Raw genomic sequence first — 15656 nt, forward strand, 5'->3', positions numbered from 1 at the left:
ACGTATCCTTTACTACACATCTTGGTAATCTCCCTTCTGTTAGCATCAAAGATAGCCTAAAAAGGCCTTTTTTGAACTTTTTTGAATATTAAAAACTTACCACTGGGGATGTACCCCTCCCTTGTATTTTTCTGTGGTGTGCTGGGACAGGCTGAAAGTTGTAGAGGGTGCTTTTCTGGGTAGTCGAAGAAATATACTGAGAAGCTGTCCTGCATTGAGATGTTACAAAGCACCTAGTGCTATAATACTGCTAAAGAAATGCAGAACATGTTGTTTATGCTGACGCAGATTGCATTCTATTGAACAGTAATGAGATGTTTATACTATAGTACAGCATGCTCTATGAATCCACAGCAACAAAAAGGCTTCGTGTTTTAACTGTCCTACACAATGCTGCCCGCTACCTCTTTCATATGGCATATCTGGACTGTGATGCTGTTATATATGCCCTTCTGACCCTTTTCAAAACTTTTCCATATTCCTTGATCACCTTGTATATCGTATATTTTGTATCGTAACTTTACACCTCGGACTCGAACTAACATGAGTCCAAAAATTTGCAATCTTCACTTTATTACTGCAATGAATGTAGAATATCATTCCGTGTCAACATATGAGATCCTAATTCAATGAAAGATATTCCTTCACAAATATTAAGCTGCGTTAAAAGAGCGAAAGTCCCATCCTTTCTATGCCTCAGACAAACGTTTTCGCTCTCTCTTGAAAAATAACGAAAATGGTAACAGGTAAAGGTACTATAACCCTAAATTTGATTTGGTTGCATAAATACATAAATATCAAAACATTTAATTATTTTAGCATAAGCAGAACAGGTCATCAAATTAATTTTGTGTTCATTGTCTTTGGAAATCATAGTCGGGTGTACACACACACATAACATTAGCAGTTAACCTTGAACAAAATTAGCAAGTTGTTTCTTGCATCCTATGATTTGAGGATTTCATTTTTTCCTTCTGTGCATCTGATATGAAATAGTTCTTTTTTTTAAACTCATTTACTCTCAAATAATAGATATCAATTGGAAACCTACTGCAAGTAGAATTTACACTTAAAACAATATTCCTTTTATCTCATACAAAATGATTCTAAGGGAGGAAGGAAAAATAGCTGTCTTAGAATCTATTAAAAATGAAGTGATTATTTTATTAGAGGGAAAAATGTGTTGTTTAATTTATATGCTAATTTTATAATTCCATTGAATTTTTAATTGAAATCCGTGTACTAATTGCACATAAAAGATTTAAATGCTGCATATATTTTGCTATGATTATTAAAAAGTGCTTTTAGTAAATGTTAATTACGATTTAGAAAATTCTTCTTACCTTGCTTGCCTTTTTTATCTAATATATCTGTTTACGTTTTAAGTCATAACACGTGTATTTTTGTTTTTATTATGATCTGTAGTTCTAAAAAGGAAAAAATGTTTGAAAAATGTTCTTTTCGGTGCACAAGCTACTGTTTTGCAAAATTACTAAAAAGGAGAAAACAAATAATTGTATTACTACATGCTTTTATTTAAAAATAATAATAATAATACGAAATGCTATGCGGCTTTTTGCATTAGCTCTATTAAAATTTATTTTTTGAGTTAGATTACTATTTCTTTTGGCTTTATATTGTGCTTTGCACTTAAACGGCCTCCAAGCGGGGATTCTGTTTGATCCTTTGGGCATTCCACTTCTTGAAATAGATGTCGGTTGAAGTTTTATTTTTCTACCTTTCTGTCTGGGTGGAAAAATTTTACTTATTAAATTTAATTTTTGATTCAATTATGTGCCCGTTTTGATATTTATCAAATAGCCAACTTTGTTTTATCAATATTTTCATATGACACTAGTCTTTTAAATTCGTCTACAAATAACTGCTTATCTTAAGCTGAGGCATTAATAATTTGAGAATTAGTAGAGGGAGCCTGTATTTCGTTTTTGATTTCTTGATGGTCAAGAGTGTCACCTTATTTCATTGACTTCACTATCTAATATGACATTTTCAAGTCCATCCATCTCAAAGATGATGTTTCAGTTAAGCAAAGAAAAAAATTAGAGGCGGGACATTTGGTACCTAAAGCAATTTTAGCGAATTCATGCCTATCTATATAATTAAGTTTGGTACTATTAGGCAATATAAGTCCATTTTTATTCTGCAGCAAACATTCGTAAATGAAGTCATTAGTAAAATAGAAAGAATTAGTAAAAAAGTTAGAAATTTAAGCGGCAATCGCGACTTGCGCTTGCAGCTCGAAGGTTGGCGATGAATCCCTTCTCGAACGTTTCTCCTTGCCAATCGATCGTAGCGCCATCTGTGCGACCTGCGTACGCGGTTGTGTTTCTAAATTCGCCGCCCGGGTTGTATTACATTACAGCTAATTTAGATTACTGTTACGCATTACATGTGCTTATAACATACAACAGATATCACACGTAAGGGAATAAAATAAATGCCACGGGAATGCTACTTGGCGTTTTGACTCCTTTTTATGTAGGCTACAGTTATTATTCAGATAAGTTCACTATTAACCGAAGGGTGTTCTTTCTTTTTTGACTCCGTTCATACCACTAAGCATAATATAAGCATAAAAAAGTATTAGATTTAAAAATTCAGTTTTCAAGGGTATCCTTTTTGTGCAGAAAAACGTTTTCATTGTATGCTGAAATGTATATGTTTCTCACAACGGTGTTCGATCTTTTGTATAAATGAAAAAATACTGCGCCAAATTGAAATTACGAGTTTTACCCAGTTACCCCGAGTTTTTTTTAAACCTTAACCTTTAATTATTTATTCGCGCGAATACGATGTAAAATATTAAAATTATTATCAACTTCATTAGTAAGAAATCATTTTCTACTCCTCAGCTTTCGACGGGGGGGGGGGGGGATGCATTTTGTCTACGTTCGAAAAATTACACTTAAAAATAGGACTCAACTGGTTTTGGTTTTGAATTTTAAATGTTCGATTAAAAGAAAAACATGCGTTGGCATTCAAGTCGTAACGTTTAAAGCAGTCTTACAATGCTAAACTGTATCATTTTCCAAAAAATAAAACACTTATTTTCAATCTAACTTATTGTTTTTTTTTAAATGTTTGTTTCAATCGCTACGCGAGATCTTCATTCCTTAATCAAATTCCATGGGTTACGAATAATTTTAAAGCGAATCATGTTGGCTAATGACAAAACACAGAGGCATGGTCTTTTTTTTTGGCGGGGGGGGGGGGCAAAAGGCTTATGCTGTTTTTTTTTTTGCTGTTTTTTATTACACATTGCTTCAATGAATAGCATTGGAAAACGAAGGCGCAACAGCTCGGTTGGTTGGAGTGTCGTGCTGTTTATCAGAATAGCGCCAATTTAAATCCGTGCCAGTAACTATCTCTTTTTTTCCGTCAGATGCTAACATAGGCAGGACTGTATTTGCCACAACCCGTTTTTTTTTTTTTTCACATGCACAATTACTGCTTTTCTCGAGTCACTCAGTCACACTTTTAATGATATTTATTTTTGCATTGAAAAAACGTACAGCCAAAAGGTGAGCGATGATCACAAGATCACAACGTTGTATTTAGAAATGTTGCTGCTGATGTCTTCAAATTACATGTCTTCTTTTGTGTGTTTACTTTTTTCCGTTTACTTTAATCCGTAAACTTTTCCCGATTCTTCTTCATAATGTTCTTTCTCTGCAATGTTTAAAGAGCGAAATGCCACATAAAAGGATTCGAAGCACAGTGCGGAGTTCCGCACGGGTCGACTAGTACTATAAGTTTTGATAATGTCACTGAATAGCTTAAACAAAGTCTTTTCCTTCCCCGAACCGGCCTCCAATTTCTTGAAAAAAGAGAAAAAGTACTTACTAAGGTGTGAAATTTTTTATACAGTGAAAAACTGGATAATCGAATATTCCGGTTTAAATATGGCCTCTAGATCCTTTCCCCATCAGCTGTCCGTCTGCGGGTATTTTGACCAATTACGTAGTGTCAGTAGCGCTAAAAAAACTAGTTTTTTTAAAAGATTACTGGACTTCATGCACATAATGAACATGCTTAGAGCTTATACGGACTTACGACTGCATGGAAAATGCCGAGAAAAGGGAAAAATAAAAAGAGAATTCGAGTTTTCACCATTTTTCTGATAAGGAACCAAACAGGCTTAAACCCATGAAAATACGGTAAAAAAAGAGAGTAGTTTTTATCAAATGAATCGTTCATCATTCTTTTACAACGTTTCTTAGTTAAAAAATTAAAAAACCTCCCATTTTAAATAGAAAGAAGAGTTTATAAGCCGCACAAAAGCAAGTGTTATTATACGCTGTAGTATCGGATTTTCGTTTGCTACAGTTCCCACAATGCACTGCAGTGAGGGTTTTGACCCGCAGTGACGTCAGATGAATACTGTCCACTCTCAAGAACGATGCGGTTAGTAACCGGTTACTCACCGGTCGACCGGTGAGGTTCATCGAACGCAAGCGAAATGAAGTGACTTAAAAACAAAAATATGATTGCTCCGTTTTGTTTTGATTTGAACGGTGATTTTTATTTTTAAGATAGCCCACCCCCTTTGATTTTGACAGAAATATCGAGAAGATCTTGAATTTAATTGAAACACAGACCGACAAGATTTTCGTATATATTTACGAAATATTGTCTATGAAGATGATTATATCCATCTCATAATATCGGAAAAACCTTAACTTTTGCCTTTTCATTAATGTCTAATTTTGTACATAAAAACAATTTGTAATCAATGGCATTGTACACAGCTGATTGGACACCACTTGGGAAAAATATATATTATAGGTAGTTATTATAATAGCTATTTTCTCTAGGATGATTAAAATAAGGGGAACTTGCCAAGTTTTATGTACATTATATGTTTTTTTAATTTACGATCAGAAAAATTCTTGGAATTTAAAAGGCTTTACGAGTGGGTGCAATAATACATTCATCAGATTTTTAAAAGGTTCCTGAAACTTTAGGATTGACCTGAATTTTCAAGAACAGGCTCCCTCGGGATTTATCAGGAATGACCAATTAAATTTTATTCATGGCTCGATATTGTACCTATTGTATTCTATTGTATTAAGTATTTGAAAATGTTACATTGTATTCTTTTAACTACAGTATAATGAAACAATGGTACCATGAAGAAAGATGTTCTTTAAGTAGGGCCATTTAATAGATTTTTGATTCCATGGAGAGTTAGCATTTTGACATGTAAGCTAATTAGGAAGCATGTGTTTCATAAGTATATGACTACAGACGGCCTAAAACTGCATTTTGGACACTTCATTTTCGAGAAGTTACTGGGTAGAGCCTAGACCCTTACCTGTATGAAAATATTATATTTATGATCTCCTTCTCTAAGTAATGCAGTCAAAATATGTGGTGTTGCGCTAACAGATGCAAACGTACGAGTTTGTGAGATTGAACTGATCTTCCTCGGATCCTGATTTACTGTTGCCTCCCTACCTTATATGTCCACTCATATTTTTGTAATGATTCCCTGCAAAGCCCGGATCTGCCCTTGCATTTTAGTCACTGTATGTATCATTCTATTAAAATAATTGGTTCACCTTTCACAGTTTAAAACATTCTGAATTGGTAGTCCCACAGTGAATCATCCAGGTGCTGTGTTAAAGCTCTGGCATAACCAGGATTTGACTTCTGGGGAAGGGAGACCACTCCTAACTTGCGTGTCCTTTTTATGATAAATGAAAATTGATCAAGTAAAGTATTGACTTTATTAACACCTGTCCCTCCTGACTTAGTAGAGACTTTCCTGACTCCTGACTTAGTAGATGCTGTTTACACTTTCGACAAAACAGCATCCAGCACACAACAAACTTCCGCTAACGGTCCCTCCTTCTGGGTAGCGGGGTCCATGCCCTCTAGTCCATGGGCCTTAAACATGTCCCTCCTCCTGGACGGTGGCATGTGTGAGTGTATAGGTGCATGCAGGACTCGAGGTTTTTGAAAAAAACTAGTAGCCAGCAGAAAATTCTGGTAGCCAGCAAAAAATTCCCCCCCCTCCCCGCTTTCAAATTCTTCAATTTTTAAGCTACATTTCTGTTACTTTAAAAAATACATGAAAATCATATACTTACAACTTGAAATGACATAAATTGGCAGGGAATTAAATGTATGAAGCAAAAAAAAGGGAGATGCAAACAAGTTTTAAGTTTCTCTTGAATTCTTCCTCCAGTCATTGGTTTGTTTGCTGCTTTTTTTGTCATATGTCCTTGTGTATGTCTTGATTTTGTGGATTTGAAAAACCATTTGTCCATAGCTCTTTGCGGGTTAAAGTCTTGAATTGAAGGACCATTCATGTGAACCATCAGAAGGTCCTTCAGTGTTGATGCTTCCATTGTGGACCGCAGATCTGTTTTAATTAAGTTCATGTGACTAAAACCACGTTCACAAGATAATGTTGAAGTTGGTAGAACAGCATTGATTTCAAAGAAGTGGCTAAGATGAGGAAATCGTTTGTAATTCAGAAGTATATTTTGTTGCAATTCTTCTATTTTTAATCCTTGTCCCAACACTTTAAATTCTTACCATTCTTTAAATTCATACCATTCTTTTATAATGAATTCAGATTTATTTCATATGGAATTCCATTGTGGGAGAAAAGATGTTTTTGGAAGTGCTTGGCAAGAACTGTGATTTCTGTTTCCCCGAAATTTTCTATCGGCCAAGTAAAGGTGTCAAACACTGAGGTAGCTTTTTTCAGTTCAGTATCATCATCTACATATCGTTCCTGCAGATAAATTATTCCACCATTGATTATTTTCTTCCTATCAGTCTCAAATATTGTGGTATCAACATTACTTAGTTGAATGCCTAAATAATTCCCATTCAATGTAACTGTCTTTAAAGTGATTTTCAAATGAGGCTGAAGTAGATTCTAATTCATGAAGTTCATTTAGAGCATGTTTAACATACAAATTAATTACACAAACCAGACTGGGGAGAAAAAAAATACAGCATGGGAAAAAAATAAACTGAAAAGCTAAAAACATAGTCGCCAGTTAAAAATATTTGGTCGCCAGTGGCGAACGGACGACCGTGTATCTCGAGCCCTGGGTGCATGTGTGTATCAGACTTGTGTGTAGGCTATGGATGCCACCGCCTAGGAGGAGTAAATTCCAGTGGGCGGTGGTGCTCTTAGAAACGCAGGTCCGAAAATGAAAGGAACATCAACTTTAGAGTAATAAGCAAATTGATTGCTTTAAAAAAGGAGATTGGGATGTCTCCTGCATTAATAAAAATAAAATGGCTAAAATATTGTTCTACTTCACACAATTTAGAAGTCAAAACATTATTATTACATTTATTTTTGTAGGAAAATTGAACTGTATTCTATGCAATGGGTTGATCAAGTAAATCTCTCAGACTGTATTATTGTGGCAGCTCCTTTTGGTGGACCAATAGGTTTGATTTTTTTTTTCTTATAGTGATGGGATTCTTGATTTCTGTTCTATTTGAATATTTATTCTTTTAATGACAAATGAATTTGTTTTTAGCTGTACAACAAGATGCAAGAAAGCTACAGAAAACTCAATTTGCAAACAAGTCAAATATTTATATATTTTCAGCCTCTGGGCAAGCAATATCGACTGTAAAAGTAGGTTTCTTATTATTTCATTTTATTCTTTAAAATTCTGTGTTTTTTAGCTGTTCATGTGACTTTCATATTTAGCCATGAAAAGTTTTAAACTAATGCCTTGAATCATTTTTTTGAAGTTACGAATCTGCTCTTTGTGATTGTTGCTTATTGACAAGTCAAAACTGTTCTGGAGGTGGGGGGAGAAAATACACAGGTTTCTTTTGTAACCTAGAACCATATGTACATATGTATGTATGTATGCATTATTTTTGGATTTATAACATCCCTTTTATTATTTATCAATGTACAAATTCTCAGAGTATGAGATCAAATAACTATTTATATCCATCATCTATTTGATTTTTTATTACAATCACAAAACCAATCCAATTTCATTCATAATTCAATTGATTAAAAATTGAAGCTGACTTTTAGAAAGGTTGAACTTGAAGCTTAATGTACAAGTTATGATTCAGAAGTTTCAAGACTGATCTCAGAGCTAGAAATTTATTGGACATTTAAGTACAGTGAACTAAAATTCTTTAAAATATGATCCATCAGCACAGCACTGTCAGCACATCTTCCATTGTTCATGGCCCTTCTAGAAGTCCTCGGGCGACATGCTTTCTGGGACTCTCGTCGAAGCCTACTGGACTGGTTTTTTCCCGTCGATGGAGTTGAATCGCTTCCATTTTAGACATGTTTGATTAGGGGAAGATGAAAAAGTCACTTGGAACCAAGTCAAAACTGTAGGGTGGCTGCGCCAGTGTTGTCACGTTAAACTTGATCAAAATTTTGTCGTCGACAAACAATGTGTGAGCTGGTTTGTTGTCATGGAGGAGAATCCAATCGCCCTTGATAGCCAGGTGGACATGGCAGATTCGATTCCTCAAGCGGCAGAGCACTCCAGCGCGAAAATCTTTTTTAGGCACACACTGACGCAGCAAGCGATGCGCACTCTCCAGTGTTCTGAAGCCAACTACTGCAGCTTTTGTTCGTTCACCAACACACCCACTACTTTCCCAGCTCATCTGCACCAGTCCGCGCACGCTCCCTTTCTCAGAAAAAAATCAGTCTTGAAACTTCTGAATCACACTTTGTATACCATGGGGCCTCGGGGACTCTGTGGTAGAAGCTTTGCTTTTTAAGCCGGAGATCATGGGTTTGATTCCTGCTGGTGCCTGGGTGTTATTTCCACTCATAGTGCTGCAAATCTTTCTTGTGTTGTTTTTTTCTATAATGAATAAGGAAATCTGTAAATAGATAAAGAAATCCAACCTCTCAAGGCGATGCACCACTCTTTCTGTTGTATTGGTTAACTATTGGACACTTAAACATATACCACACGGTTCCAACATTTTGTATTTCCTTAAAAGAAATTATTAATCAATTTGCTTCATCTTTGTGCCTTATTGATGATAAGAAATGAAAGTTCCAATTTATAAGTTAAATTGCAGAATAGCTACTCAGACAATACAAAATTATTGACTTATACAGGGTTGCCAACCTTGAAGAAACAATTTGAGGAGCAATTGTGCTGATTTTGAGGAGCAATTTAAAATTTTGAGGAGCATTTTGGAACATTACTTAAAAATCAATAAAATTAACTAAAACCACTAATCTAAAATTGTTTTAAAGCTTTAATAATCATTTTTAGCGCTACTATAAAAATAATTATTTTAAAATTAATAAAACACCTTTAAACACTATTTCAATCTTATATAGCAACATTTAAGCTTGAAAGCGTTTGGCTGGGAAATGCGGAGCAAAAGAACTTCTTTGTGGAGCCTCAGACATGGGCGGATTTATGGGGGGGCCGAGGGGGGCAATGCCCCCCCAGTTTTGGGAGGACTTTATGTAGTAACAACACATCTTCCAAAAATTTTTTAACATTATTTTTTTCTTTTTTGACTAGTTCAGAAGGGCATGGGTGAATTTATAGGAGGGGGCCATAGGGGCAATGCCCACCAGTTTTGGGAGGACTTTAAATAGTAACAACACATCTTCCAAAATCTTAAAACAAAAAAATCATTATTATTTTTTCTTTTTTTTGAATAGTTCAATGAAAATGAAGAGGATAGTGAATGTCCTTTTCTGATGGGAGAAAAGGAAAAAAAGAACATTAAATACAAATAGTACAGCTGTCACTGGGGTGCTGAAAATATGCCTAAATTCACTATTTTGGGCTGAAAACCATTTGGGCAAGTATACAAATGAAAATATAGTCAAAACGAGCTATGCATTCAGCTGCAACACTTATAACTGACGATTATTTTTAAATTAGAACCTAAAACAAAGGGAACCCCCCTCTCCCATTTGCGCTAAAAGAACGATCTGCTCGTTATGATTTGTTTTCTTTCTTTTCAGAATGTTTATTTTCAATTTACGTGATTTCAAAAACTAGATATTTTGTGCTGTTACAGACGAGAGGTTTTGAAGAACCTTCTGGATTCACACGTTCAGATTGGTAAAATTGTAAAAATCCTTTAACCGTAAAAACTGACGAACTTTCGTAAAAATTACAAAAATCTGCAGATAATAGGGCCGGATTTGCCTATAAGATAAACATGCTGTAGCTTCGGGCCACTGCTTTGAAGTGGGTTCGTAACTCGTAAAAAATTGCATGATTTGTTCCTTGAAAAATGGAAAGTGCTTGAAAAAACTAATTTCATCTTCAAGTGCTTGAAAACCTAGAATATTTGAAAAAGCGTGGCTACAAAAAATAATTTTAAATTTTTAACAAATGGTAGGGGAGGAATGCCAAAATATGTCAAATTTAGCTCCTTGCTACATCGTGCATCAAAAGTGTAAAAAACATGGTTCTTACGTATGTAACATATTACTTGAAATAAATTTTTGTGACTCACATGTTTCATATCTTGCTATTTATTTAATCCCGAATGCAGTATTTTGGAAATTCTTTTGTATTGATTGCTTTTATCTTGCATTTACTGCATATTGTTAATCTGTTTAGCCCGGAAAAAATGATACACTACCTCTATTCCTTTTCGTTTTCTGCACTGCTTATAATTAAAAAAAAAGGTTGTTGTAATGAGAGAATTCTAGTTTATTTTTTCGTTAAAACTTAAAATAGCTGTTTTTTTTTTTTTACAAAGTTTGAATAATACTGTACAACTGTATAATATAGTGCTTAATTTCAGAGATTAGAAAGTGCAAATGAAGTGCCTTAAATTATTAAATGTTCTAAAATCCTTGAAAAAAATTGGCACAGTATAACCTACTAGGGCTCTTGGGCTAAAACATCCAATCTAACCAACCAAACCTTGAAAATAATTAGACAAGTCTTTGAAACTCCAAAGCAAAGTGTGCTTCGATTTTATTTCTTATCAAGTGTATAAATTATGAATTGTTTTAATAAGTAGTATGTTACTCTCATGTTACATATTTTCTAATCATGTACAACATTTCTTTTAAAGTATTAACATACATCACAAAGCACATTTAAATCATAAAACTTTAAAAAAAAAAAAAAAAATGTCTATTTTTTCCCGATATTTTTGTTTTTCCAATTAACCCTTATTAGGCTTCAAAATGCACAATTTTACATCCATTTTACAAAATTTCCTCCGGGGGAACCCCTGGACCCCCTAAATTTGGAGATATTCTTTATCCCACTTAAAAGGGAGCCCTGCGTCACTCTCTTAAGGTCAATTCAAAAAGGACAGCAAGAAAACACACATTAATGAAAACGACACACCAAAGAAAAAAAAGAGTAAAAGCATGGCCTTATGCATCGCAGGAAAACAGACCAAAAACATGGGGGGGGAGGGTAATTTAAAATGTTGCTCAAAAAAAAAACCCTGCCTCCCCCAGGAACTCGGTCCTAAATCCGCCTATGGCCTCAGAGTTTCGCTATTTTCGCGGAGCAGTTGGCAACCCTGCTTATAGCTTAGAGAGAATTATTTTCGTACTACTCATTTGGAAATTTGGAATTGGCAAATAAAATGCAGGCCATTTACTCTTCAATGGCATAAAAGAAATTGACAGTGATGTTAAGCCATTTGCTGGAATTTAGTTGTTTGTATGAACTGTCCCAAGCAGGCAGGGTTGGCCGGATTGGGTTGGACCCAATGGGTTTTTTTTTTTGAAAAACCCATTATTTAGCCCACTTTTGGGTTTTTTAAATTTTTTGAGAAGTTTTTAAAAAATTAACAAATTTAAATAATTTTCCAATTAAAACTTCTTTTTTATTTATTCTTCACCACAGACAATGGGCATAAAAAATGAAGTTTGAACTTTAATAGTATTTCTTAACTCTTAACGACATTCAAAACACACTTCAAAGATTTTAAATAAACATATTTAACTTTTTTCTTTAACTGGTTAATAAATAACTCAAATTATCTTGACTAAGTCCTGCCACGTCTGATTTTCTCAATATTTGTAGATTGTACAGAGGAAAATTTTTTAGCTAAAAGGCTTTCATGTGAATTATTTTCTGCAAACCAGCACGTCACAAATCTCGAATAAACAAGGTATATTTTTTAGAAATTAACAGATTTACGAACAGTCAGACAGAAAACAGAATAGGATGTACAGTATTTTCATTATCTTACGACAAAAAAATTTAATATTTCTCACTCTAAACACAGAAATAGAAAAACAGGCAACATAAAATTCATAGAAATGTCTTGATTAAGCTGGATTTCAGTAAAAAGGGATTTAAACTACTTAAGGTTCTACTATAGTTTTGCATAACAAAATGAAATGCAATAAAGTAAAATGCAAACAAAAGATGTAAAGATGATGTAATTAAAAACGAACAATAGATTTTTTCACTCAAGAAGTTATTTTGTCTTGACTGTTGGTAATCATGGAAACTAAAAATCTGAAGCTTCACTATTCTTGGGTTTTGTCCTCTTTTATACGTTTCTTCAGAAATTGCTGAATTTTCCAGCTTTTTTTACCCCAAGACAATTTTTGTGCTTTGTCCATATACTTATGCTACAATAGGCTACAAGTACCCCACATTTTCTCTAAAAAAAGACAAAAAAAAAAACCCACATTTCTTTTTAAAAAACCTAGCTTTAGTTGGGTTTTATTTAAAAAAAACCCTGGGTCCTTGGGCTTTTTAAAAAAAACCCGGGTTTTTGCCAACCCTGCAAGCAGGGCCCGACTAAAGTTTCTGATGACACTGGGCATGAAATGTATTTGGTGCCCCACCCCCCCACCTAAGCTTTTTATATGGAGAAGCAGTAAAATATCTTGATACTTGCATATTAACATATCTGTACTAAATTTGGTGGAACCTTATATTACAAAAAATAGAAGTGACATAGTATTACGATAACTAAACATGACAATGTAAGATTTCGTCAAGCTTTGCCCGTTGGAAAAAGCCATTAATCAGGCCCAGATCTATATATTTTGAGCCCCCCTGCAACAAAGTCTTTAGGGTCCCTTCCCAGGGGCCATCAGTGTATATTTGCAACATTAATAAGTCTTTGTGTTAGTTTTTTTCTATTTTTTTTTCAAATTTCTTGGGGCGTTGTGCCCTTTAAGGACGTGGACCCCTACTGCACTGCGGGGTCTGCAGGTACGCAGATCCAGGCCTGCCATTAATATCAAAATTATCTATGGTATAATTTTAAAAAGTGTTGTAAATGTAGAACGAACTTGTAGTGGTTTTGGGATTGGTGAAGGAGGTTAAATTTTTACAGGGATTTTCTTTTCTAGATTTAATATTTACATCTTGCTATTGTGCGATATGGAATGAGTCCAAATTAAAATTTTACCTACAGATTTGGTGCCGCCAAATGTTGGTGCCCTGAGCTCGTGCCCCATGTGCCCATGCCTTAATCTGGCCCTGGTCCCAAGGTTTCAAATTGTTTATGGGCAGTTAAAGCCAAAGCGTCTTGATTTTTTCATTTTTGTTGTTACAATTGAAAAAAAAAAAAAAACCTTGAGCTGCTTTTATTCCTTCCCCTTTTGTAAAAAAGTACAGATCTTTTCTTTTGTATCAACAAAAGTAAATTCATTACAAATAAGAATAACCCAAAAATACTTAATTTGGATTTGAAAAACATTTACCAGAAGTCAAATTCAAAAACCTATACTATTTAAAGAAAGAATTTTTGCAAAATGTCCATACTTATCATTTGTTTTCTTAAATTATGAAAAAAAAAAAAAAAAAACAAGATAATGCTTTAATTTTCAAATCCAGTGGAACAGTGGTCCAATAGCTCCTTGCGGTCTTGGATGGTCTTCAAGTGAAGATTTGGTCTGTGTTCTAGAGGATGGAAATGTGATACTTTATGATATGTATGGAAATATACAGAAAACTACTTCAATGGGCCAGGTATATTTTGAAAATTTTTTTGAAGAATTCAGAGTCATTATTTTTAATTTTTATTATGGAATGAGCTGCTGATAATAAAATGATAAATGACAAATTGACAAAATAGTTTTTTTACATGCTGGGTTTTCATCTGAGAAATCTAGTTTTTGAATCCATAATATAAGTTTGTAATTTAGTATAAATCATTTTTTTATTGTAGCAAAAGAAGTTCTAGATACTTACAAATTCACGATGAAAATTAGTGACTAACGCAGCCAGAATGTACCTTCTGGAGGAGGTAGTTTGGTCATAAGAGCATGGCTGCTATTTTGTCCTTTTTTTGTAAAAAGTCTGGGACGCCGGAAGAAACTGGACGAAAAGAAAAATAATCTGATTATACATACATACATTTATTGTTATGGTTTGATAATATTAGCATATTATTCTAATACATTTTCTATTATGAATTAATTATTTAAATAAAATAGAATCATTAGCTTTAGAATTTCATTAAACAAAAAAAGATTACACATTGGTGCGGCTAATTTTATATAGATCATAATTTACTTAAAAGTAATAAAATTTAACTATGTGAATAAGCTATTGGGCATGATTAGACTAGTATATACAATAATAGAAAATAAATTCATTGGGAAAGTCAAATTGAAATTTATATTTTTCAAGTTTTTATTGATGTCACCCCATAGTAAAATATTTATGTACTCAGCATATTTTATGGATATGTTAATGTAATACATATTATTGCTTTAGTAGTGTTGTGAGTACTCAGAACAGTGTACCGGAAAAGGCTATAATAGGCAAGAGGGTAGATAGCTTTAAAAAAGCTAATAATCTTCATGGGGGACTAATAAAGTGACTAGGAACAGTCTAGTCAGAGCTTGTTGCTGATCATCACATTTGTAATGCAGGAACAGATTTCACTTCATGCAAACATTTCTTTTATTAATATCAAGTAGTTTTTCTTTTTTTTTTTTAAAAAAATATGGTTTTTAATGTTTTGAAACTCCAACCTTAAAAAACTTTTTAATTTTATATATGCACTCATTATGGGCAATAAACCTCCATGCCACAGATAAACATCTTAAAATTTACAGCTGATGTGCTTGTTTTATAAATACTATTACATGCATTATAATTTATTTTAACACTCATTTGATTTATTAACACTTACATAAACTTCAACTGATCTTACTTTTTTATATTTTCACTTTAAAATATTTTACAATCAATTGTTTATATACAACTATTTTTATATTAAAATATTACTTGAATAGGAAATATCTGTACAATTATTTATAATTTTCAAACTTCAAATTTTTACCTCAAAACTTTCAGTTTACTGTTGAAGTGGACAAAATGACATTTTGTCTGTGACGTTTTTTTTTTTTTTCCGGAATGGACAAAAAGGGACAACCCTGCATAAGAGTCCTCACTGTATATGAAATGTTATGTTAAGATTGGCAATAAATGTTGAAAAACAAGGACTGGTGCAGGGCTCCCAAATGGTCCGCTTTTCCCGCCAAAGTCCGTTTTTTAGGGTAAAGTCCGCTTTAGACCGCTTTTTAACATTTTGGTCCGTTTAGTCCGCTTTTATATTGTTTTTACTAAAAAATCAGATTTTAAAAATTTTCATTACATTAAAAGATTCTGTGTGCGGACTTATGTTAAGCTCGAACACGCTGCCGCGGCGCCGTTTTTCTATTGAACTTGACTTTCTGGTAT

General features: G+C 33.7%; 1 protein-coding gene across 1 annotated transcript in view; it reads left to right on the plus strand.

Moving 5' to 3' along the window:
• Nucleotides 1-4529: 4529 nt before the first annotated feature.
• Nucleotides 4530-15656, plus strand: part of LOC129217046 (vacuolar protein sorting-associated protein 16 homolog) — a 54379-nt gene continuing 43252 nt past the window's right edge. Inside the window, exons 1-4 of the mRNA XM_054851284.1 lie at nt 4530-4806; nt 7352-7440; nt 7533-7633; nt 13800-13934. Coding sequence (XP_054707259.1) covers nt 4754-4806; nt 7352-7440; nt 7533-7633; nt 13800-13934 — 378 coding nt within the window. The 5' untranslated portion in view covers nt 4530-4753. The remainder of the gene's footprint in view (nt 4807-7351; nt 7441-7532; nt 7634-13799; nt 13935-15656) is intronic.

The sequence above is a fragment of the Uloborus diversus genome, chromosome 2 (genome assembly GCF_026930045.1).
Source record: "Uloborus diversus isolate 005 chromosome 2, Udiv.v.3.1, whole genome shotgun sequence".
Taxonomy (NCBI): Eukaryota; Metazoa; Arthropoda; class Arachnida; order Araneae; family Uloboridae; genus Uloborus; species Uloborus diversus.